At 41.7% G+C, this 26,408-nt stretch overlaps 1 protein-coding gene across 1 annotated transcript in view; it reads left to right on the top strand.

Annotated features, from left to right (window-relative positions):
- Window positions 1-26,408, top strand: part of LOXHD1 (lipoxygenase homology PLAT domains 1) — a 269,577-nt gene that overhangs the window by 173,548 nt on the left and 69,621 nt on the right. The window contains exons 30-32 of the mRNA XM_067464668.1: window positions 3,057-3,266; window positions 14,328-14,406; window positions 20,893-21,101. Coding sequence (XP_067320769.1) covers window positions 3,057-3,266; window positions 14,328-14,406; window positions 20,893-21,101 — 498 coding nt within the window. The remainder of the gene's footprint in view (window positions 1-3,056; window positions 3,267-14,327; window positions 14,407-20,892; window positions 21,102-26,408) is intronic.

The raw sequence follows: 26,408 nt of genomic DNA on the forward strand, positions 1-26,408 counted from the left end.
ACCAGTATTCAAATTTGAGCATATTGGTTATTTGTGCCAAATTTGGTCCAGTGAATGAAAATACATCCTGCATGTCGGAAATTTACATTACGATTCATAACAGTAGCAAAATTAGAGTTATGAATAGCAACGAAAATAATTTAATGGTTGGGGGTCACCACAACATGCTAGTTGCTTCTGTGGCGAGAGAATCTGCCGTCTATGAAGACGTTGCCCAGGGGACGCCCGGATGTCTTGCAATCCTGCGAGGAGGCTTCTCTCATGTCCCCCCTGTTTGGGTATCAGCCAGCACGCCAACGACTTAAATCTAGACATAGCTTTCTAAGATCTACAGAGACACTCGCTGGGACACCTCAGCAAGCGAGAGTCCAAAAGTGGCAGGCTCAAACCCAGCACCTCAACCAATGGCTGATACCAAATGAGAGACTCCCTCCTGGGCACACAGAAGACTGGGCGACTTGGAAGGCATTGAACAGACTGCGCTCTGGCACCACGAGATGCAGAGCCAACCTTCAGAAATGGGGCTACAAAGTAGAATCCTCGACATGCGAGTGTGGAGAAGAACAAACCACTGACCACCTGCTGCAATGCAACCTGAGCCCCGCCACATGCACAATGGAGGACCTTCTTGCAGCAACACCAGAGGCACTCCAAGTGGCCAGATACTGGTCAAAGGACATTTAACCAGCTACCAAACTCACAAGTTGTGTATTTTTCTGATTGTTGCTTTGTTCTGTTAGACTGGTTGTTCTGACACAACAAATAAAAATAACCACAACATGAGGACCTGTATTAAGGGGTCACAGCATTAGGAAGGTTGAGAACCACTGGCTTAGAGTTATGGTGACTTTGTGAATGCAATATCTCCAAGACATTGTTATCAAAAGCCCTACTCAAATTTGCAAACTCGAGGAATTGGCTTCCTTGACTGAATTTATCCGTTTGCAATGTAGCCTTTCTTTTTTCCTACTGCCTTCAGCTTTACCAAGCGTATTTGTCTTGTCCAATGAGACAGATTTGCTCATGAGGTGTCCAAAGCATAACAGCCTCAGTTTGGTTGTTTTTTCTTCGAGGAAGAGTTCAGGCTTGATGTGCTTTAAGGCCACCAATTTCAGAATCATAGAATCATAGAGTTGGAAGAGACCTCATGGGCCATCCAGTCCAACCCCCTGCCAAGAAGCAGGAATATTGCATTCAAATTACCCCTGACAGATGGCCATCCAGCCTCTATTTAAAAGCCTCCAAAGAAGGAGCCCCCACCACACTCCGGGGTGGAGAGTTCCACTGCTGAACAGCTCTCACAGTCAGGAAGTTCTTCCTCATGTTCAGATGGAATTTCCTCTCTTGTAGTTTGAAGCCATTGTTTCACATCCTAGTCTCCAGGGCAGCAGAAAACAAGCTTGCTCCCTCCTCCCTGTGGCTTTCTCTCACATATTTATACATGGCTATCATGTCTCCTCTCAGCCTTCTCTTCTTCCGGCTAAACATGCCCAGCTCTTTAAGCCGCTCTTCATAGGGCTTGTTCTCCAGACCCTTGTTATTAGTTAAGTTGTCATTAGGTAAAAGTAAAACTATGCAGAAGACCCAACAAATTTCACATATCTCAGGGCCTAAGGGATTGTTTAAATCTAATGTATATTTCTTTTGGTATGTGAAAACATTTTCTTGCTCTTTGTTTATGTCTCAATTACAGTGTTTTGCATAATGAGAAATTGCAGATTCCAGTCACAGTACATGCAAACATCAGTATGACTCTCTGTTTATTTTCTTTACCAAATGGCATGTTAAAATTAAATCTAAGAAATAATATATATGAAAGAAGATGGTTAAGGATGATGTTATAAGAATAGAGAAAGCAAGAAAAGGGCATTTGGGTTGGAAGAATGGGAAGTGGGGATTTCCAGAAATTAATGCAACTCTTTCCTTCTCTCCCATGCTCAAGAATGGGAAAAAAGAAAGTGAAATCACACAGAAGGCATTTTTCAGCTTTATTATGTAACTAGCTGTCCCCTGCCACGTGTTGCTGTGGCCCAGTCTGGTGATCTGAAAAATAAAGTAATGAGAAAGTGTTGGTTTCTAAAATATGTAATGTCTTTCTGCTTGTGGGTAAACAGTATTTCTTGCTGCTTCTTTGTCAGTGTTGATGTGGAGAGTGTGTGGTCTGCCTACTCTGGAATATGCAAAATATCATTGTCCTTCTTTAGGGGTCACTGTCAAATCTATGATAGTATATCTGTGTGTGTGTGAATCATATCTATCTTTATCTATGGCTGGATGGCTCTTTGTCAGGAGGGCTCTGATTACATTTTCTTGCCCTGGTGAAGAGAGTTGGACTGGATGGCCTTAAGTATTTTCTGTTGGTCATTGGGGGTTCTGTGTGGGAAGTTTGGCCCAATTCTGTCACTTGTGGGATTCAGAATGCTCTTTGATTGTAGGTGAACTATAAATCCCAGTAACTACAAATCCCAAATGTCAAGGTCTATTTCCCCCAAACTCCATCTGTGTTCATATTTGGGCATATGGAATATTTGTGCCAAGTTTGGTCCAGATCCATCATTGTTTCAGTCCACAGTGCTCTCTGGATGTAGGTGAACTACAACTCCCAACTCAAGGTCAATGCCCACCAAACCCTTCTAGTGTTTTCTGTTGGTCATGGGAGTTCTGTGTGCCATGTTTTGTCCAATGCCATAATTGGTGGCATTGGACAAAACATAATGCTCTTTGATTGTAGGTTAACTATAAATCCCAGCAACTACAACTCCCAAATGACAAAATCAAAAATTTTTGAGTGAAGGACATGCATTGGATTGTTAGGTGTATGCTGTCCAAATTTGGTGTCAATTGGCCCACTGGTTTTTGAGTTCTGTTAATCCCACAAACAAACATTACATTTTTATTTATATAGATTGTCCAAGATTTTGGCTAAAATTACACAAAAATGTCCAATTATTTCAGTGGTGTGTATAAGACATCAATAGGAGTCCATTCAACATGTTCTGTTTGGCTAAATACACTTTTAAGGAAAGCTCAGCTCTTTCTATTCAATTTCCCCCTAGGATGACATATTCACGATCCAAGCCGTGGACCTTGGCAGTGTGTATAAAATCAAGATCCGCCACGACAACTCCTTCCCGAGGCCGGATTGGTACCTGGAGAAAGTAGAAGTCCTCAATGAGGACACAGATGAACTGTTCCTGTTTCAGTGCGAACGTTGGCTATCGTTGAAGAAGGAGGACAACAAGATTGAAAGGATACTTTGGGAAAAAGTAAATCATACTGCTAAGCAGTTTTTTTTCCTTCCCTTTCCCCTGCCCCCCAAAGAGTTGAAGGTAATTTCATCAGGTCATGATGTGAAATGTCACTTTTCAGCAGAGAATGAGCTGTTGTATGTCTTCAAATGGTTTCCAACTTATGGCGACCCTAAGGGCTTTCTTAGGCTGAAAGTGTGTAATTCACCCAACTGTGAAACACAACTCAGATAGCAGAATTACCATATTCAAAGACATGGCACAGAGCAACCTGCTGTCCACTCATTGCTATTGGCAGAATGGGTCCTTTGCTCAATGGTAACTCTCTCCCCCCCCCCCCCCCCGCCGCCCTACATATGTAGTAGGGCTGTGCAACCACGGAAAAATTTGTTTCTAAACTCGATTCGTTTTTAGGGGTTTTTTGCGTTTTGTTATTTAAAAGAATTCCGAAAATTTTCTTTAAAAAAGTTCGATATTTACGAAATTTCGGAAATTACGAAACAATTACGAAACAATAACGAATCGATTCGTTAATGGCGGACGCGACCGCGCAATACGCTAAAAAAACCTCCAAATGGGACAGGGGGAACTTCTGAAGCTTCCCTCTCCCTCTGTTGTTGACTGTTGGTGTGATAATTATATTTTTTTTTCACTGATAAAACAAACAACAACTATAAAACTTGCACCAGACATGCGGAAATAATAACAAAACAATTTCGAAACGATTACAAAACAATTACGAAACAATTACGAAACGAATTGAAAAATTCGTTTCGATTTTTAGTTGCTCCTGAATGGTTCAATATCGCTTCGTTATCCAAAAAATAACAAATTAATAACCAATTACGAAATTAACAAATGAAACCGCACAGCCCTAATATGTAGCATTACTTATGCACACATATGGCCATAACTGGATTCTAGCCTCTGTCTGTAGCCTTTCAAATGGGAAGGAGCACTTATCGCTGGAGCTCATCTCTGTTTCTCCAGCAAAATAGCAGTCAATCAACCCCACAAAAATCATAGAATAATAGTTGGAAGAGACCACATGGGCCATCCAGTCCAATCCTCTGCCATGCAGGAAAAGCACAATCAAAGCATCATCCAGCCTATGTTTAAAAATCCCCAGAGAAGGAGCTTTACCACAATCCAAGGCAGACAGTTCCACTGTTGAACAGCTTGTATGGCCAGAAAGTTCTTCCTAATGTTCAGATTGAATCCCCTTTCCTACAGTTAGAAGCCATGGCTTAATGGAGTCTTAGTTTCTAGGGCAGCAGAAAACAAGACTTCTCCCTTTTCCTTATGACATCTTTTCAAATATTTCAACATGGTGATCATGTCTCCTCTCAACCTTCTCTTCTGCAGGCTAAACATCCCCAGCTCTTTGAGCTGCTCCTCATAGGGATTGATGGTCTCCAGATCTTTGATTATTTTAGTTGCCCTCCTCTGGACACCTTCTGCCTTAGAGTCAATATCCCTCTTGAATTGCTTTGCCCTGAACTGGATACCATATTCCAGGTGAGGTCTGACCAAAGCAGAACAAAGGGGCACCATGATGTCCCTTTATCTAGGCACTATACTCCTTTTGATGAAGCCCAAAATCTTGTTGGCTTTTTAAGATGCTATATCACATTGTCTTGTGTTTAACTTGTCCACAAAGACTCCAAGATGTTTTTCACATGTTCTGTGAACATTAGGAAGAACTTCCTGACTGTGAGAGCTGTTCAGCAGTGGAACCCCGGAGTGTGGTGAAGGCTCCTTCTTTGGAAGCTTTTAAACAGAGGCTGGATGGCCATCTGTCAGGGGTGCTTTGAATGCAATATCCTGCTTCTTGGCAGGGGGTTGGACTGGATGGCCCATGAGGTCTCTTCCAACTCTATGATTCTATGATTCTATGTTGTCAAGTCAGGCATCGCCCATTTTGTATCTATGCATTTCATTTTTTTTCTGCTTAAGTGAATTCGCTTCCATTTCTCCTTGTTGAAATTCATTTTAGACCAATTCTTCAGTCTGTTAAAGTCATTTTGAATTCTAATCCTGTCCTCTGGAGTATTAGCCATCCCTTCCAATATGGTGTCATCTGCAAACCTTTTCAGCCTGCCCTCTAACTCTTCATCCAAGTTATGAATAAAGGTGTTGAACAATACTGGGCCCAGGATCAAACCCTGCAGCATTCCATAGTTAGTCCATCTTTCCAGAATGAAGAGGAACCATTGGAGAACCGGGTTGTTGTAGGTTTTTCCGGGCTATATGGCCATGTTCTGGAGGCAATTTTTCTCCTGACGTTTCTCCTGCATCTATGGCAAGCATCCTCAGAGGTATTATTATTATTATTAAACTTTATTTGTACCCCGCTAGCATCTCCCGAAGGATTCGATGAGGCTTACACAGGCCGAGGCCTCAACACACAACATAACAATACAATCTAAGCAAATCAAACAATTAAAAACAGAATAAAGCAAAATGAACAACAGGCACAATACACTAAAACACAATAAAACTGGGCCGGGCCAGAGTAATGGGCACAAGAATTAAAAGTGCTGATGTGACAGGAGGTGTATATAAGGTTTCTGGGGCAAGTGCGATGTGCGATGTGCAGCAATCATTGGTTCTGGTAAAGTGCTTATGGGACTTGGTAGTGGAGATTTCCTAATCTGGGAAGGCGCATCGGAAAAGCCAGGTCTTCAAGTTCTTTCTGAAGACAGCCAATGTAGGGGCCTGTCTAAGGTCTTTGGGGAGGGTGTTCCAGAGTCGGGGGGCCACCACGGAAAAGACCCTGTCCCGCGTCCCCACCAAGCACGCTTGCGACGCAGGCGGGATCACGAGCAGGGCCTCTCCAGTAGTGAGGTTGGAGAACCCTTTGGGTTCAGTTGCTTAACCAATTACAAATCCACCAAAGGGTAGTATTATTTAGACCACATTTTACTAGTTTGTTTGCAAGAAGTCATAGGGGACCTTGTTGAAGGCCTTACTGTAATCAAGATATGCTACATCCACAGCATTCCCCGCATCTACCAAGCTTGTAACTCTATTGAAAAAAGAGATAAGATTAGTCTGGCATGACTTGTTTTTGAGAAAGCCATGTTGACTTTTAGTGATCACAGCCTTCTTTTCTAAGTGATTACAGACTGCCTCCTTAATTTATTTATTTACAATATTTATATTCTGCCCTTCTCACCCTGAAGGGCACTCAGGGTGGATCACAATGCACACATACATGGCAAACATTCAATGCCGTTTTTGGCATACAAGAAATACGCATAGATACAGGCCATTCAGCAGTTCTTCCACTTTGGATCCTGGAGGTTGCTGGAGCATGAAAGAAATGTTTTTCTTTCTCATATTCTGTATGCAATTAATTCACTTAATAAAAACTTATTTAAAATGAAAATAAACATTATCCAAAAGAACTTAAATGATGCATTAAACCCCAGTTGTATCTTGTTTTCCATTTTTGACCCATCTAAATTCTCTTTTCAAAAACACATTTTAATTAGTGTGTGTGTGTGTGCATGTGTGCGTGTGCGTGTGCACACTCAAATTATACAGCTCACTGAGTGGCCACCACAACCAACTACAAAAATAAATTTTAAAAAAACAGACCAATAAAACACACCTATCTAGATACACAAAGTATTCTAACAAATAAATCAACAAACAGACTTGGGTCTAATTGTAAGAACTTCACATTTCTGCTTTTGACAACACTCTTCTAAATTCATAAATCCAACAACTGACATTTGCCCCTGTTGTTGTTGTTGTTGTTGTTGTTGTTGTGAAAAACTGATAAACAAGTCCCAATCTTTCTTGAAGATGCTCAAAGATTTCCCTTTAATCAGCAGAATCTCTTTGTCCATCTCTGATGGTTCGCAGATGTTCATCAGTCATTCTTTTTGTGTGGGATAATGACTTCCTACCATCTCTGCTGTGGCTCCAGTCCTTCCTGGAGGGTTGTTCCCAGTTGGTGAAGCTGGGGGACACCTGCTCGGACCCCTTGTCATTGACCTGTGGGGTCCCGCAAGTTTCTGTTTTGTTCCCCATGCTATTTAATGATTTGCTCCAGAATCTTTCCTTTGTTGTTGTTCATTCGTTCAGTCATCTCCGACTCTTCGTGACCTCATGGACCAGCCCACGCCAGAACTCCCTGTCGGCCGTCACGACCCCCAGCTCCTTCAAGGTCAGTCCTGTCACTTCAAGGATGCCATCCATCCATCTTGCCCTTGGTCAGCCCCTCTTCCTTTTATCTTCCACTTTCCCCAGCATAATTGTCTTCTCTAGGCTTTGCTATCTCCTCATGATGTGGCCAAAGTACTTCAACATTGTCTCTAGTATCCTTCCCTTCAATGAGCAGTCGGGCTTTCTTTCCTGGAAGATGGACTGGTTGGATCTTCTCACAGTCCAAGGCACTCTCAGAACTTTCCTCCAACACCACAGTTCAAAAGCATCTATCTTCCTTCGCTCAGCCTTCCCTAAGGTCCAGCTCTCACATCCGTAGGTTACTACAGGGAATACCATGGCTTTGACTAGGTGGATCTTTGTTGCCAGTGTGATGTCTCTACCCTTTATTATTTTATCGAGACTGGACATTGCTCTTCTCCCAAGAAGTAAGCGTCTTCTGATTTCCTGGCTACAGTCTGCATCTGCCGTAATCTTTGCACCTTTGAATCTTTCCTAGTATTGATGATATAAATCATTAGCCCAATAGCTGAAAAGGGCGGTGGTTGTGGAAATTTGCACCATCATTTTGGGTTGGGGCATTCCCCTTGTTTGGACCACAGGCTGCCACTGTGTGTCTGGGGTTACAGGACAGAGAGAAAATGTCTTATCATTAAATTTGAGTTAGGAAGCACTTGGGATTTCCCAGAAGTAGTGGGAATCAGTTTCTCCTTGCCACTGTGACCTCAATTGTTAACTGTATATTGCATATAATGCAAAGACAACAGCTAAGAACCTCTTCAATGCTAGTAAAGTGTGATGTTCTACTGCTGTACTTAAGTGAACAACTTGGAACGATGCAAAAAGAAAGAAGATGTACAAGTATCCGTTCCAGTTGCTATTCTTGGTTATGTGTTGGAAGTGTCTTTCTGCACTGACTGAGCTTTTAAAGTGATTTATCGCACAGGATGAAAGGGAACTAGTTGTCGAAATAGGTTTGTGATACCTCTTTACACAGACATCGCTGCTACTGTAATCTCCCAGCACGTTCCAACTAGTTTCTTATATCTGGAAATCAGTTGGAATATGGGTAAAGAGCCATATTTAAAGGACTCCTTTTGCTTTCGTCTCCTGAAAACAGCTGCAATCTAAGTTTTTTGTTTCCACCTGTGAAGTGATAGATAAGACACCTGGGAAGTGGGCCATTACTCAAACCATTTTCAATTCTCAACTGCATTTTTTTATCTCTAGTGCATCAGTACTGCAGTGAGGTTTCTAGGGAAAATAGGAGATATTACATGCTAGCTTCCAGCACAGCACTCCTTTCAGGTTCCAGCGGTGGAAGAGAAAACACTCCTAGGTTTGTTTTTTTTAGAGAGAGTCAAGATTCACTGCAAGGATCAAAGACTGCCACTTAGATAGACTGGAGTCTGAGTCACCAAAACAAGAACAGCATGTTCCTTAAGGGCAATTTTCATGGTCCTTCCTGTTGAAACCTCCTAATTACTGTATCTGATTTTATCAACATGGTTTAAAATCAGTTTTTCTGTGCTGAGTGACAATGCCTTGCTCTCTGTAGCTCCATTCAAATCCTGGAAAAAGAGAAGGAGAGTATATGGAAGGAGAATCTCCACCAGTTTTGTGTATGGATTGTTTTAGGTTTTTTGGGCTATATGGCCATGCACTAGAAGCATTCTCTCCTGACATTTCACCTGCATCTATGACAAGCATCCTGAGAGGCAGGCAAAACGTCAGGAGAGAATGCTTGGCAAGCATCCTCACAACCTCTGAGGATGCTTACCATAGATGCAGGCAAAACATCAGGAGAGAATGCTTCTAGAACATGGCCATATAGCCCAAAATACCTACAACAACCTAGTGATTCCAGCCATGAAAGCCTTCAACAATACAGGCTTTGTATTCCTAGGTGCGAAGATTACCACAGATGCAGACTGCAGCCAGGAAATCAGGAGACATTTACTTCTTGTTAGGAGAGCAATGACCAATCTCGATAAAATAGGTTTTTTTGTCGTGTCAGGAGCGACTTGAGAAACTGCAAGTCGCTTCTGGTGTGAGAGAATTGGCTATCTGCAAGGATGTTGCCTAGGGGATGCCCGGATGATTTGATGCTTTTATCATCCTTGTGGGAGGGCTTCTCTCATGTCCCTGCATGAGGAGCTGGAGTTGATAGAGGTGGCTCATCCACCTCTACCCGGATTTGAACCTGCAACCTGTCGGTCTTCAGTCCTGCCGGCACAGGGGTTTAACCCACTGCGCCACCGGGGGCTACATGATAAAATAGTGAAGAGTAGAGATATTACACTGACAACCAAGATCTGCATAGTTAAAGCAATGGAATTCCCCGAAGTAACCTATGGATAGGGAAGACTGAGCGAAGACTGAGTGAAAGAAGATAGATGCTTTTGAACTGTGTTGGAGGGAAATTCAGAGAGTGCCTTGGACCACGAGAAGATCCAGCCAGTCCATACTCCAGGAAATAAAGCCCAACTGATAACTGAAGGGAAGGATATTAGGGGCAAAGATGAAGTACTCTGACCACATCATGAGAAGACAGGAAAGTTTAGAGAAGACAATGATGCTGGGGGAAATGGAAGGAAAAAGGAAGAGGGGTTGACTAAGGGCAAGATGAACAGATGATATCCTTAACGTGACTGATTTGACTCTGAAAGAGCTGGGGGTGGCCACAGCCGATAGAGAGCTCTGGCGTGGACTGGTCCAGGAGGTCACAAAGAGTCGGAAGCAACTAAACAAATAAACAACAACAAACTAGACGAAAAAATGTGGACCCTGTTATCTCTTCCAAAACCTCCATTGCTTTGGATTGTTGTACTTTTTTGGGGCTATATGGCCATGGTCTAGAGGCATTCTCTCCCGATGTTTCGCCTGCATTTTTGGCAAGCATCCTCAGACGTAGTGAGGTCTAGACCTCACTACCTCTAAGGATGCTTGCCATAGATGCAGGCAAAATGTCAGGAGAGAATGCCTCTAGACCAGTTGTTCTCAACCTGGGGTCCCCAGATGTTTTTGGCCTACAACTCCCAGAAATCCCAGCCAGTTTACCAGCTGTTAGGATTTCTGGGAGTTGAAGGCCAAAAACATCTGGGGACCCCAGGTTGAGAACCACTGCTCTAGACCATGGCCATATAGCCCAAAAAAACTACAACAACCCAGTGATTCCAGCCATGAAAGCCTTCGACACTCCATTGCTTTTGTTTTTTTGAAGAACCCTGAATTCTAATATTGTGGTAGAGTGAAAATTCACTTCCATTCCCACCATGCATGATTTTATATGGCCCAATAACTTAATGCAAAATTGCCTCGTCTTCCCCAACTTGCACTCAACGATGAGTCAGATGAGTCATCTGCTCAGCATGGCCTTGGTCTGGCACCATTAATCTTCACTCCGTGAAATGTGTGTGGTTTCCATATTTTTTTAGGGGAGGGGAGCAAGCTTCTGAATGCCGCAGCCACTGAAAATGTAGCTAATTAGAATTCAAAGTATGTGGATTAATTAACAGGATCAAAATTAATAGGCAGTGTTTGCCCTTTTAGACACCAAGGCCTTGTAGTGTAGTTGACGGAAGCGGGTTGATTTGCCAGGGCTCGTTCTACAGGGCACAGCAATGTTTTAATTGCACGTTACGACTGAAGCGATTACATATTAACACGGGGGGCAAATGGATCCACCCCAGGGATGAGGTTGATGGGTTACATCTAAACCATGTAGCTGCAAAGGGCCCAGTGGGATGAGGCTTACTTAGGCACTATTATTAATTCCTTTTAAGGAGGCAAAACTAATTAGGTTTAATAAAAACAATTCCGGTGAATGTGCAAAGGGGGATTTTTACATTTAGTCATGCTATTATACTAGTCCCCAACCCCCTAATAATTTTTATGACTATTTTCCATTCCAATCACATTTTGGTCCTACTTAGGAATTCTTTGCTCATTTCTTCATATAAGTCCCTTTTGGTGTTTGTGAAAGTTTGTGAGTAACATGGAACTCTTTGGCTTTGCATGAGGAATTATCTTCAAAGGGGAAGAAGTATATCTGAAGCAATTTCTTTCCCAGTCCAGCCCTTGTTGGGATATTTGGAGCTGAATATTTGAATATGGAACATGTGGTGGCTTTTCAACTCCAGGGATTTCTGGACAAGGCAGATTATCTAGATCCATTTCATTCTGGCTTCCAGCCTGGAGACAACTTTGGTTGCCTTGGTTGATGAGAACTGAATAGAGGGAGAGTGTCCCTTTTGGCTCTGCTGGACTTCCCAGTAGCATTTGCTGCTATTGCACATTGTATCTGTGCCATCCACCCAGACACTATATAAATAAAACTGCGACGTGCTTCTCTATGTCTGAGCGAACTGCGGGTGTCTTTCTTGAGAAGCTTGAGATACTCAGCAACTGAGGCTACTACTGGTTTTAAACATCAAAAAGGAGATTTATTTATTCAAAGTCCTTGCAAACTTGGCACAGCTTATCAAAGTTACAAACAAACAGTCAATAGATAAAACCACAGAGATATTCTTTCTTTTTTTCTCCAGTCAGAGTTAACTTTTCCCCAGAAGGCAGAGAAGATCCTGAAATCTTTTCACCCAACCCTAAGCTGCCATGGTTAGAAAAAAAGCAGGTTTTTTTCCCTATCTATAGCTTAAGGTTAGTTCTGGAGACAAAGCAGTGAAATCTCTCTCTCTGTAACTATATAACTCAATCTTCTCAGTTAAGCTTATCTATCTGCAGTATCTCAATAAGCTATAACTCAATATCTATAATATCTCAATTCTCAATATAGCTTAATATTTTAATATCTCAGTAGTCTGAATACAGCTTAATATACAATATACAATATAGTTTTTGCAATGGTTTTCCCAGAGCTACCTGCCTAACCCTGAAGGAAGCAGGGGAGATTCCAAAATGGAGATCTCAAGCCCAGGAGAAGGGGCGGACTCTAAACCCAAAGAGCTGCTCTCTAGGCCAATAGTTGCAAAGAGGCCTGCAGGCTGGCTTTCCAGCCTCTGAAACTGTTAACTTTCAGGGCTCTTGCAGAGCTGCAGTAGCCCTGGGGAAAATGCAAGGGGGAGCAACTTCAAGCAAATGTAAGGTAAGGCAAACCAGGCTCCTGGGAGACGGAACAGTATCCTATTGGGTAGCCTTGCTGGGATAAGACATGGGACATATCTGTGGTGCAGCTAGTTAGTAGTCAGCTGCATTAAATCACTACTGACTGAGAGGTCATGAATTCAAAGCCAGCCCGGGTCGGAGTGAGCTCCTGACCATTAACAGTCTAGCTTGCTGTTGACCTATGCAGCCCGAAAGACAGTTTTATCTGTCAAGTAGGAAATTTAGGTTCCACTTCATGCGGGAAGGCTAATTTAGCTAATTTACGGCACCATCAAACCTTCCAGCAGTGTGCATAAGAATGAGGAAGTACTCCATCAAGGACTCGGTATCACAAGTGGATGGTGAAGTGGCAGCTCCCCCTGTGGCCAGATGTGAGCATACCCTAATGAAGCCGGAAAGTTGGAATGTTAAATTGCCTTTGTGTCTGCCTATATATGTTGCATGTCTAATGGCACTGAATGTTTGCCATGTATATGTGCATTGTAATCCGCCCAGAGTCCCCTGCGGGGTGAGAAGGACGAAATATAAATACTGTAAATAAATAGGGTTACAGCCTGTGTTGGATGGGGTTACACTCCCCCTGAAGATGCAGGTTCGCAGCCTGGGTGTGATCCTGGACTCATAGCTGAGCCTGGAACCCCAGGTTTTGGTGGTGACCAGGGGAGCCTTTGCACAGTTAAAACTTGTGTGCCAGCTGTGCCCGTACCTTGGGAAGTCTGACTTGGCCACGGTAGTCCATGCTCTGGTTACATCTACATGGGGTTGCCTTCGAAGAATGTTCAAAAGCTGTAAATGGTCCAACGCGCAGTGGCAGCCAGGTTGCTAACAGGAGTGATGCTCAGGGAGCACACAACTCCTCTGCTGTGCCAGCTCCACTGGCTGCCAATTTGCTACCGGGCACAATTCAAAGTGCTGGCTTAGCCTATAAAGCCCTAAAGGGTTTCAGTCTAACTTACCTATCCGAACGTATCTCTCCTTATGAACCTACAGGGGAGGCCCTGCTCTCGGTCCCACCTTCCTCGCAGATGTGTTTGGCGGGGATAAGAGGGCCTTCTCAGTGGTGGCTCTTCAACTGTGGAACACCCTGCTTAGGGATATAAGATCGGCCCCCTCCCTCCTGACTTTTCGAAGAAAGATGAAAACCTGGCTTTTTGAGCAGGCCTTCCCAAATACGGCATAGTTATACGAAATCATGGAACCACTTGACGACGCAATTGAATAATGACTTGACATGGAGATGCTCATGATAATGTTTTCAAGGCTCTGAATGGTTTTTAATATTCTTATATTGTATGCTAATGTTTTAAACAGTATTTTATGATTGTTTTATTTGTTATAATTGTCATCAAACTGGTGCCAGTTGTGAACCATTTCGAGTCGCCTCTGGGCTGAGGGAGACGTTATACAAATGTGGTAAATAAATAAATCTACACTGACCACTTCGGTTGGAGTGAAACTGGCAGACAAGGAAAACCATTTCAATATGTAGGTTATTAGATAGGAAGCCCTGGATGCAGAGGCTGGTTTCAATCTGATTCCAGTATTCTTAGTTTATGGAGAAAGAAGGAAGAACAATCTGGGACTTTCTGACATTTTCATCAATCTAAATGCACCCTTAGTGAGATCCTGATGCTTCTCTTGAAAGAAGCAGCTTGAGTTGAGGTAGTGGATGCTGTTTTCCTCTAATATTGACCCTTGAGTTTAGGAGGGATATCTCTTATGTTCACTAAGCAGACAAGCTAATCAGCTTCTTTTATGCATTTGCTCTTTCCTTATTAGAATGCCGACCGTGACCGCAAGAGCGTTGGTGCCTTGTCCCTGAAGAAGACTCCAGAGGAATCTGCTCCAGATGGACCAAGTAAGAAAATATTATACACTGTGAGAAAGGGGCTAGGGAAAGGGTATTTGATATCTAAGCCTGGCTCTGCATAAACCTGGGACCTACATTTCATTGATGGACTAAATGTATCATAGAAAGGACTTTTCCAGACAGTCCAGACTGGGGGCTTTACCACATGATGCTGGAAAATTGCAGTTTACTTGGGCTCCTCCCTCACAAATACATTTTTTATCCCTATCTCACCCAGGGTTTTAACATTTTATTTCGTTCATTTGGCCTGCTGTTTGTGTTTTGATTTTTATTATGTTACTTTGCACTGTTTTTTTCAAAAAAAATTTACTGTATGTATTTTGTTGTGGTGTAATTTTTCTGTTGTTTTGTGTCTAATTTTGCTGTATTATTTTTGGGCTTGACCTCACCTTAGCTGCCCCGCGTCCCCTTTGAGGAGATGGTGGCGGGGTATAAATAAATAAATACATTATTATTAGGTTGTTGTAGAATTTTTCAGGCTACATGGTCCTCACTAGCTCTGAGGATGCTTGCCAAAGATGCAGGCGAAACGTCAGGAGAAAATGCCTCTAGAACATGGCCATATAGCCCGAAAAAACCTACAACAACCTTGTGATTCCAGCCATGAAAGCCTTCGACAATACATTATTATTTATTTATTATTATTATTGACACAAAAGCACAGTATGCTGAAATATGCTGGATTTCGTATCACAAAAACACAAGTCGAACACTTCCCAAGCGTCTAGGACTGTGTGATGTATTTCGAATGATGCGCGCAGATCCAAGTCAGGTGGCCTTTTGCAGTTGACAGATCGTGATTTTGTCAATGTTTATTGTTTCCAAATGCCGGCTGAGATCTTTTGGCACAGCACCTAGTGTGCCAATGACCACTGGGACCACCTGTACTGGTTTATGCCAGAGCCTTTGCAGTTTGATTTTGAGGTCCTGATAACAGCTAAGTTTTTCCTGTTGTTTTTCCTCAATGCGGCTGTCACCTGGTAGGGTGACATTAATAATCCAGACTTTTTTTCTTTTCCACAATCGTGATGTATTGTGTTCCAAACTTCTTCTTCTTCTTCTTCTTCTTCTTCTTCTTCTTCTTCTTCTTCTTCTTCTTCTTCTTCTTCTTCTTCTTCTTATGAGTACCCACTGCCATGATGATGATGATGATGATGACGACGACGACTATGATTACCACCCTGTTCCCTCCCCTAGCATTGAAATCCAAAGTTGCTCACATTAAAAAAAATACAATTAAAACATAGAAACTATAAATATTAAATGGAATTAAGTGTGTACAATTATTCAAACAAATAAATCAAAATGCAATAAAACAAGTGAATGAAATTTTAAAAAAATACTAAATAGTGTCTCTGGTGAGTAATTTGAAGCCAGTATCATGTCTCGCTTATTGTTGCTTTGCTTTTCAGTTGTTAGTGGAATACATCTTTCCGTTGACAGGAAAAACCTGTCAATGATTCCCAGTATTGCTGCTTTTCTACTCCTGTCTCTGTTGCAATGGGTCCCTTCCAATGCAGCCCCAATGTTCTAGCAGTCACACGCCAAGAATGGGTGTCATTCACCATCTCTCCCTTTCTTTCCGCCTCCCCTCCTCACTATTCCCAAGGCTGAGGTTGCTTTTACTCTGTTTTCCTTTCTATTTCTTTATAATTTTACCATAATTAAACAATCACTGCAAAAACAAACACAAATTAAAATAATCAGAAGGGAGACATGCACTGAGCGGAGTTTATGTGGATAGGAGAGCAGGGATAGCATAGAATCATAGAATCATAGAATCAAAGAGTTGGAAGAGACCTCATGGGCCATCCAGTCCAACCCCCTGCAAAGAAGCAGGAATATTGCATTCAAATCACCCCTGACAAATGGCCATCCAGCCTCTGCAAGAAGGAAGAGTTAGCTCAGGGGGCCATGGATCACCAAAACAGCACAATTGTGTGATTGCAGACATGGCGTAGGAATTGGTTGATTCTTGACCTGCATGTTCTCCTGCAGTGGGGGTATTGGTTTCCAGGCTTGGCTTGATGAGCCTTCCTCTTGGCACATTTCTCTCTTTTATCCTCCATTTGTGCCTCTTTAAATTCTGCAGCACTGCTGGTCACAGCTGACCTCCAGCTCAGTGTCTATGCCACAGTTTTTGAGGTTGGCTTTGAGCCTATCTTTAAATCTCTTTTCCTATCTTCCATCATTCCATTTTTCATTCTTGAGTTCAGAGTAGAGTAACTGCTTTCAGAGATGGTGATGGGGCATTCGGACAACATGGCTGGTGCAGCGGAGTTGATGACGGAGGACCATTGCTTCAATGTTGATGGGAGGATAATAACTTTATAAACAAGCACCTTGGTATGTCCTGGTCCTCAAACATTCTGTGCTTCATTCGGAAAAATGCTGCACTCTCAGTGCTCAGATGATGTTGTATTTCAGTGTCAATTGTGACTTTTGTGGAGAGATGGCTGCCAAGGCAGCAGAAATGGTCAACATTTTCTAATGTTACACCATTAAGCTGTATTTCTGGCATTGCAGATGAATTGGCTGGTGCCTGCTGGAAAAGCACTTTGGTTTTCTTGATGTTCAATGAGAGGCCGAGCTTCTTGTATGCCTCTGCGAAGGTGTTTAGAGTGGCTTGTATGTCTTCTTCTGAATGCGCACAGATGACATTGTCATCAGCATACTGGAGTTCTATAACAGATGTTGTTGTAACCATGGTTTTGGCTTTCAGTCTGCTGAGGTTAAACAGCTTGCCATCTGTCCGATAGATGATTTCCACTCCGGTGGGAAGCTTCCCGTCAACAAGATGAAGTCTCATAGTGATGAAGATGGAAAATAAGGTGAAAGTGTAATGGCTTGCCAATCCATCCATCTGCCTAGGATTGTAAAACTTCATGACTCAGTTGAGAAGGCTAGGAATTACTGAGGCCCCTAGGCCACAAAATGATGGTGTAGTAACATGCCAGTCACAAAAGAGGAGTGGGAGGAAGTGTCATAGTCATTGGGCAGTTGCTGATATTGCTATATGTTGATATCTAATATTTATGAAATATCGCCAGGAGTTTCTTTCATTTTCAGGTCCATTCATACTTATCCTCCAGTCCTCTGTCTTCAGGGGAGGGTCCTCCTCCCTCTACATTCACAAACAGGATGGAAACACAAGAGAGGCTGCCCAATGGATGACTTCCTTTTTGCTGTCTTTCTGTCAGCAAGTGACAAATTGGTATTCTGATCAGCTTTTAGGCACTGACTGCAAGAACTTTTAACAGTGTGATATTTAATTGCCTTTTATCTTTTTAATGGATTTGGTTTAAATAATTCCAATTCTATGGAGAGTTTAACTGAATTTCAACAGTAAACTTTGATATGTTTTTACTTGCTTGGAACTGTATTTCATTCAAGTTGAATAAGCCACCTTGCAATGGGACAAAGGTCAGATGTAAATGTAATAACAACAGCAGTAAGAATTATTATTATTATTATTATTATTATTAAGAAGAAGAAGAAGAAGAAGAAGAAGAAGACACCTCTTTCTTAAAAGAGAACAGTAGTAATAATGGCAATATTGTGTCCAATTCTGGGCACCACAATTCAAGAGAGATATTGTCAAGCTGGAATGTGTCCAGAGGAGGGCGACTAAAATGATAAAAGGTCTGGAGAACAAGCCCTATGAGGAGTGGCTTAAGGAGCTGGGCATGTTTAGCCTGAAGAAGAGAAGGCTGAGAGGGGATATGATAGCCATGTATAAATATGTGAGAGGAAGCCACAGGGAGGAGGGAGCAAGCTTGTTTTCTGCTTCCCTGGAGACTAGGACGCAATGGAACAATGGCTTCAAACTACAAGAGAGGAGATTCCATCTGAACATGAGGAAGAACTTCCTGACTGTGAGAGCCGTTCAGCAGTGGAACTCTCTGCCCCGGAGTGTGGTGGAGGCTCCTTCTTTGGAAGCTTTTAAACAGAGGCCGGATGGCCATCTGTCAGGGGTGATTTGAATGCAATATTCCTGCTTCTTGGCAGGGGGTTGGAATGGATGGCCCATGAGGTCTCTTCCAACTCTTTGATTCTTTGATTCTATGATTCTATGAAAAATGATGGTTGGTATTATTTGTTCATTTATTTATTTCAAATATTTGCACCACGCCCTTCTCTATGCCTCAGGGCGGCTTACAGACGGCAACAATTCAATGTCCCACATGGAAAAACTGTGAATTAAAAAATGCTATTGAAAACTGAAATAACACCTCTTTAGACATTTCTAAATAATAATAATAATAATAATAATAATAATAATAATAATAAATCATTATTTATATCCCTCTTTTCTCACGGTACCCAAAGTTGCTCACAACATTTTAAAATCACATAAACAACAATCAGAACGCATTAATAATAAATATAAACATCATAAAATAAACAAATTTAAGAACTAAGTACAATGTACATTCACATTCATGTGACATCACATTGAGATATAGTGCATTTTGCTCCAGCCCATAGCATATGATATTTCCTGTCACTCCTGATTAATTTTCTTCACTAAAAGCTTGTCCAAACAGGAAAGTTTTTAAATGGTTCTCGAAAGAAGTAAGGGAGGGAGCTGTTTTAATTTCTTTTGGGAGGGTTTTCCAGAGGGTAAGGCCAGCAAATATGCCCTCACTCATCGATGTCAGTTGCATTTGTGATGATGGTGGAAGTGAGAGTAGGGCCTCCCTTGAAGATCTTAAAGAGCAGGCTGGTTGGCATGAGGAGATGCAGTCAAATAAGCAAGTTGGACCTGAACCGTTTAGGGGTTTAAAGGTTAAAACCAGCATTTTGAATTGGACTCGGAAACAAAATGCAGGTGCTGTAGCAGAGGAGATGTACGCTCCCTGGGTCCACCACCTGTAAGTAGCTAGCGTGCAGCTCTTTGGACGAATTGAAACTTCCAGTTACTCTTAAGAGGCGCCTCCACATAGAGCCTGTTACAGTAGTCTAGATGGGATGTAACCAAGGCATGGACCACCATGCCCAAGTCCAGCTTCTCAAGGTACAATTGCAGCTGGTGCACAATTTTAATTGTGCAAAGGCCCTCCTGGCCACCACCAACACCTGGACCTCCAGGCTTAGCATTGAGTCCAGAAGGACTCCCAGACTGCAGACCTGCTTCTTCAGGGGGAGTGTGATCCCATTTAACAGGTAGCCACCCTATACCCTAGATCCTCCAGTGTAACTTTATGGTCAACCTCCATTAGAAGTTGACCTTAAAGTTGCACTGGGGGATTTAGAAATTCTTAAAGAAAGACCATATTAAGTGTTCTGTGTTCCAGGAGCTTGGTTTGCTTTGCCCTTTAGTTGCTTGAAATAGCACCCCTTTGCTTTTCCCCCAGGGTTGCTACAGTCTTAACAGCACCTTAATAGCCAAATATTAACAGAGGCTGGAAGCCAGCCTACAAGCCTTTTGCAGCTATTGGTTTAAAAAAGTATCCTTTTGGTCTAGAAACCGCCCTTTTTCCTGGGGATGAGATCTCCATTTTGGGAAAGCTCTCCTGCTTTCTTTAGTATAGAAAAAGCCTCAGATGTGCTGGTGGCCAAGCTAGGCAGCTCGGACAAGCCATTGTGAGTACGATTGAGATTGAGGGTTGAGGTTAAGGTTAAAGTCACCCTCTCACCTTAGAAACTGGGGCTGAGCTCAGATAGAGAAAGACCTGCTCTTTCTAAAGGACAGTAGCTCAGTGCTGGGGTAGGGAATATCTTCGGATTTCTCTGCCATTGAGAAAGGCTCCATCACTTCATCTCCAAAACTAATCTTGAGCTTAGATAGAGGAGGACCTGCTCTTTCTGAAAGATAACAGCTCAGGGTTAGGGTAAAAGATCCCAGGATTTTTCTACCGTTGGGGAAAAGTTAACTTGGTCCCTGAAGGAAAAAGGAAAGAAAGAACATCTATATGGTTTCCCAAATTGACTGTTTTGTTTGTAACTTCATCTAGCTGTGCCAAATCTGTCGAGGACTTTGAAAAATAAATGTTCTGTTGATGTTCAAATCTGGACTGGCCTCAGTTGCTGAGAATCGTGAGCTTCTAAGAAAGGCACCCGCGGTTCGCCCAGATAAAGAGAGAAACACATCTTAGTTTTAACTTTATAGTGTCTGGGTGTGACGACACATTAATAAAATCTGAAAATAATCAATTATGTAAAAAATTTAACTTTGAACCAGTTGTATAAATCTTAACCTTTTATACACAATATTTCCCCCATATTATATATTCTCCTTTGTCTGTCGATATCATATGAATATATAAAAACTACTTTGTGCATGGTGATTGACCTAACCTAATACTGCCTAACATGGTTCCATAGAGTCATGAGCCAAAGTCTTTCCCATTGTTTGTTATTTGACATGCTTCAGCTAGAGATTGCTTGAATCAGCATGCAGGTACATGTGCTCTTCCACTGAGTTTCCTCTCTGGCCTTACCAGCCTCATTGGTTTTTCCCCTGTCTTTCAGTGATTCCTTACCACATCATCATCACCACAGGGAGCGAATTGGGTTCTGACACCGACAGTCGAGTTTACCTCATCATTATGGGACCGCCAAAACTTCGCACAGACCGTCTATGGCTCGATCTTCCAGAAGGACAGGATGAATTTGCAGATGCCTCGGTGGAGAAGTTCTCTGTAATGGGGCGAGATGTCGAAGAACTCAAAATGATCGAGGTAAGTCCCAGGATCCAAGTGTGACATCTGGAAATACAAAAGGCCAGAAAGGCTGACAATCCCACAATTGACTAAAAAAGGAACAGAAGAATTGAAGAGTCGCACGCACAAGACTGTCTTATAGTTAATTGAAGCCTTACTCTTGATCTCTTCCAATTGGCTGAGACATTTCCAATTGACCTTCTGGTCTTTCAGTTTAAGCATCTCCATGTTTCTTTCTTCTAACCTAGTTTTCTTCTGTGTCTGCAGATTACCTCTATGGCTACAAAGTACAAAAATAACATGTACTCAGTTAATTTGGCAGCAGAAAGTGGAGGGAAAAGAGCAGCACTTGGCCCTTCCCTGTAAACTCTGGCAAAAGCAAACTACTACAGTCTGTCCTAATGTGTGTGTGTGTGCATGCTCTTCCTCTTCAGTAACTGTTGCCATTTTGACCACACTCTTTTGCTGTTTGGTTATACATTCTAGTTCTAATTCATGCAATATTGGAGGCTATGTATACCATCCGTCTGTTTATCTCAAAAGTACACAATCTGTAATCCTTGGTCTCTTGAATATTGACTGTACACGAGTGCATACTGCTCTTTGGCTTCTGAAATTGCTTAGAAAACATCATCTCATTTCCAGAATTCCTATTTTCCCATCACTGTCGTTTTCCTTCTAGGTATGTTCCTGGATACAATGCATATATGCATATGTGTGCGGCGCACATCCCTACAGATGTATCCCTGAGACAAAAAAAAAAGAATTATATTATTGTTAGGATTAAATAATGTCATTTCTGCTTGCCCATGTCTCTCCAATGTCGTGGCACATCATAAAAGATGTATTTCTTAGGAACCCTGTTGTCATGGACAGTAAATCCATAATGACATAATTATTTATTTATTTATTTATCGTACCAAGAGCAAGCCAAACAGTTGTATTGCATTTTTAAACAAACAAACAAACAAACAAACAAAACACAAAGTTTGCAAACTTGGTAGCTGATTAAATGTCCTTTGACCAGTATCTGGCCACTTGGAGTGCCTCTGGTGTTGCCGCAAGAAGGTCCTCCATGGTGCATGTGGCAGGGCTCAGGGTGCATTGCAGCAGGTGATCAGTGGTTTGCTTTTCTCCACACTCGCATGTCGTGGATTTCACTTTGTAGCCCCATTTCTTGGTCAAAAGATATTTAGCTGCTTGTGCTCCTTCTATTTTTATCAGCTTTATACTAGTTTATGCAATGCAAAATAAATACATAAAGTTGGCCAAGTTACTTATTTTGCATGCTTGGAAACGTTTAACTTATAGAGCAATGATAGTAACATGTGTTTGAACCTGAGTATCCCTTATTCAGAATATTTGGCACCAAAAGTGTTTCAGATCCTTCCAGATTTCAGAATTCCTGTATATGCATATAAATAATGAGATATCTTGAACGTGGGATCCACGTAGAGAAAAAAATCATTTTTGTTTCATGTACACCTTGTACACATAGCATGACAGTAATTTTATACTATATCTTTATCATGTGCTGGATGCTAAGAAGGTGATATTAAAAATGGAAGGTCAGAAGCTAGAGTTGGCATGAAGCTTAGCTTTGAAAGTGGTTCTGGTGTGGAAGGTAGATAGGCAGGGGTTTAGATCTGATACAATCAGGCATAAACTAAAAAGTGTAAGAAACTGTAACCACAAGCTTATATAAACATGTTTTAATCTGCTTTAATACATTTCATCAATCTGTTTGTTTGGCTTGGCTATTGAAGCAGAAGAGGAAGAAATATTTTAGGATACGATGGCAGTAGATTACTAATGAGAGAAGCTGAAAATTAAACAGTGTGAGTTTCGAAAAGGATCCTGAAGGACAGACTTGGGTGGAGTGGGTACAACATTCTCAGTGGCACTTTGTCACTGATCTAGCAGTGCTCTTAGGATATGTGTGTGTGTGTGTGTTTATAAGGACTGGTTTAATGGGCATATTTAGCCTGAAGAAGAGAAGGCTGGGAGGAGATATGATAGCCATGTATAAATATGTGAGAGGAGCAACAGGGAGGAGGGAGCAAGCTTGTTTTCTGCTTCCATGGAGACTAGGATAAGGAACAATGGCTTCAAACTACAAGAGAGGAGATTCCATCTGAACATGAGGAAGAACTTCCTAACAGTGAGAGCCGTTCAGCAGTGGAACTCTCTGCCCCGGAGTGTGGTGAAGGCTCCTTCTTTGGAAGCTTTTAAACAAAGGCTGGATGGCCATCTGTCAGGGGTGATTTAAATGCAATATTCCTGCTTCTTGGCAGAATGGGGTTGGACTGGATGGCCCATGAGGTCTCTTCCAACTCTTTGATTCTGTGGTTCTGTGATTCTATTCTATGAAAACTTTTGCTTATTTCGCTCTCCATTCATGCATTCGGGAATGGAAAGTTTTCTCCCTGCCAGGGTGATTACAAGAAACTTTGCCTTTTGGGGGATAGTTTTAGTTTGCTTGCTTTTGTAAGATTTTTGTGACTCAAATTGTATGAGTTTTATTGGCTGTTGTAGCTACTAAGGCAGTAGCCTCAGGCAAAATCAAAATCCTGCAGCCTCTCCTTCTCTGTTTTCCGCTGTTAAGTTTTTTTGTCATCTTGACCACATTTCAAAATGGGTTTGCCAAACCTGTCCCAGTTTTCATATGAAGATAACCCAGAACTTACTGGACATCCCCCTAAAAGATAATTGTTGCCTGCCTTCTCCTTTAAAAACAAGGAAGTCAAGCCAAAATATATATTTCAGGAGGAATGCAACCTGTTAATAGATTGCAAATTGTGTAGAATCGATCCATAAATATTACTTCCACTTCCTGAAAGCAGAATGAAATACCATACAGACTTCAATTTAGCGTATAAGATATGAAAGTCTCATAATTTGAAAAGGTATGAACTTTCCTGGACTTCAGTCCATGTCATCAGGACCATGAGTGACAGATAAATCCAGATCAATAGATAGATAGATAGATAGATAGATAGATAGATAGATAGATAGATGAGAATTGTTAAATGTAAGGTCAGACTGAAATGAAAAGCAGAAATAAAAAAAACTAGCTCTCTCAGTTGTAATGTCATTGAACCATAGAGCTGGAAAAGAGTGCAAGGACAATACCATCCCACTCCATTCTGCCATGCTGGAAAGTATGGTCAAAAGCACTTCTGACAGATAATCATCTTTGTTGTTGTTCAGTTGCTTCCAACTCTTCGTGACCTCATGGACCAGCCCACACCAGAGCCTCCACATTTCCTCTATTTGCCCGTTATCAATCTGTCTGGTTGCCATAATCTTTGTTTTTTTTTATGTTTAACTGCAACCCAACTTTTGCCATTTCTTCTTTCACCTTGATAATCATCTAGCTTCTATTTAAAAACCTCAAGAGAAGGAGATCAGATTCTGAGGCATTGTATTCCTCTATCAAACAGTTCTTACTGCCAGAATATTCTTCCTAATGTTAGGTGGAATCTCATCTTCTTTCCTGTAATTTGAATCCATTGTTCCATATTCTAGACTATAGAGCAGCTGATAACACACTGGCTCCCTCCTCAATATGATATCCTTCCCCCCTTTTAAACATGACTCTCATGTCCCTTCTTAATCTTCTCTTCTCCAAGCTAAACATACCCAATCCATAAACCACTCCTAATAGGGCCTGGCTTCCAGACCTTCTAGATTGCCAATATCCTTCTGGAATTGTGGTGGCCAAAATTATACAGTTTTCCAGCTCTGACCAAAGCAAAAAAGTACAGGACTATTACTTCCCTTGCTTTAGATACTATACTTCTATTGATGCTGCCTAAGATGATCTTATTCATTGTTTTGTTGTTTATTCATTCAGTCAGTTTTGTTGTTTATTCATTCAGCCTTCATGACCTTGTGGACCAGCCCATGACAGAGCTCCCTGTTGGCCATCACCACCCCCAGCTCCTTCAGAGTCAGGCCAGTCACTTCAAGAATACTATCGATCCATCTTACCTCTTCCTTTTTCCTTCCATTTTCCCCAGCTTCATTGTCTTCTCTAAGCTTTCCTCTCTTCTCATGAGGTGGCCAAAGTACTTCATCTTTGCCTCTAATCTCCTTCCCTCCAATGAGCAATCGGGCTATATTTCCTGAAGTATGGATTGGTTGGATCTTCTTGCGGTCCAAGGCACTCTCAGAATTTTCCTCCAAAGCCACAGTTCAAAAGCGTCTATCTTCCTTCACTCAGTCTTCCTTATGGTCCAGCTCTCACATCCATAGGTTACTATGGGGAATACCATTGTTTGACTATATGGATCTCTGTTGCCAGTGTGATGTCTCTACTCTATTTTATTGAGATTGGTCATTGCTCTCCTCCCAAGAAGTAAGCGTCTTCTGATTTCCCAGATTAGGAAATCTCCTATACCAAGTCCCATAAGCACTTTATTAAAACTAAGATTGCTGCACACTGCACTTGCCCTATAATCCTACATACCTCCTGTCACATCAGCACTTTTAATCCTGTAGCCTTTACTCTGGCCCGGCCCAGTTTTATTGTGTCTTAGTGTATTGTTTATTGCTTGTTGTTTATATTGCTTTAATTGTTTTTAATTTGCCTTAGGTTTTATATTGTTATATTGTGTGTTGAGGCCTTGGCTTTTGTAAGCCGCATCGAGTCCTTCGGGAGAGGCTAGCGGGGTACAAATAAAGTTTAATAATAATAATAATAATAATAATAATAATTTCCTGGCTGCAGTGTGCATCTGTTGTAATCTTCGCACCTAGAAATACAAAGTCTGTCACTGCCTACATGTTTTCTCCCTCTATTTGCCAGTTATCAATCGGTCTTTTTGCCATAATTTTGGTTTTTTAATGTTTGATTGCAACCCAGCTTATTAATTGTGTCCATTCACAAAATGTGTATTACTGGTGTCTTGTGTCATGAGCAACAGCTGTTTTAAGAATGACCACAATTAATAACGTAATTGGCATTGTCTGTACTTCTTATGGTTTGTCATGCATCACATGAACGTGTAATGTGATGTCTGAAATCTCTTCTCCCAATAAATCTCTGAATCTTTTTTAATATTTATTTTTATTGTTTTCTTCATATTTACAATAAAAAAGGATAGGTACATAAGTATTGGGGTTGAAGGGGGGGGAAGGAGGGGTGGTGACAGGGAAGGGGAAGGGTATTACGAAAAGGGAAGGGAAGTATTGTGGAGTGGGGGTGGGAATGGTAGAGTGCTTCCAGGATTACTCTGGTTTCTCTTCAGATCATATAAATCTTTCTCCTTTTAATAAATCTCTGAATCTTAAAAGCGCTAGAGCACTTGTTGCATTTGCTTT

This window comes from Anolis sagrei, chromosome 2, assembly GCF_037176765.1.
Source record: "Anolis sagrei isolate rAnoSag1 chromosome 2, rAnoSag1.mat, whole genome shotgun sequence".
In the NCBI taxonomy this organism is placed as follows: Eukaryota; Metazoa; Chordata; class Lepidosauria; order Squamata; family Dactyloidae; genus Anolis; species Anolis sagrei.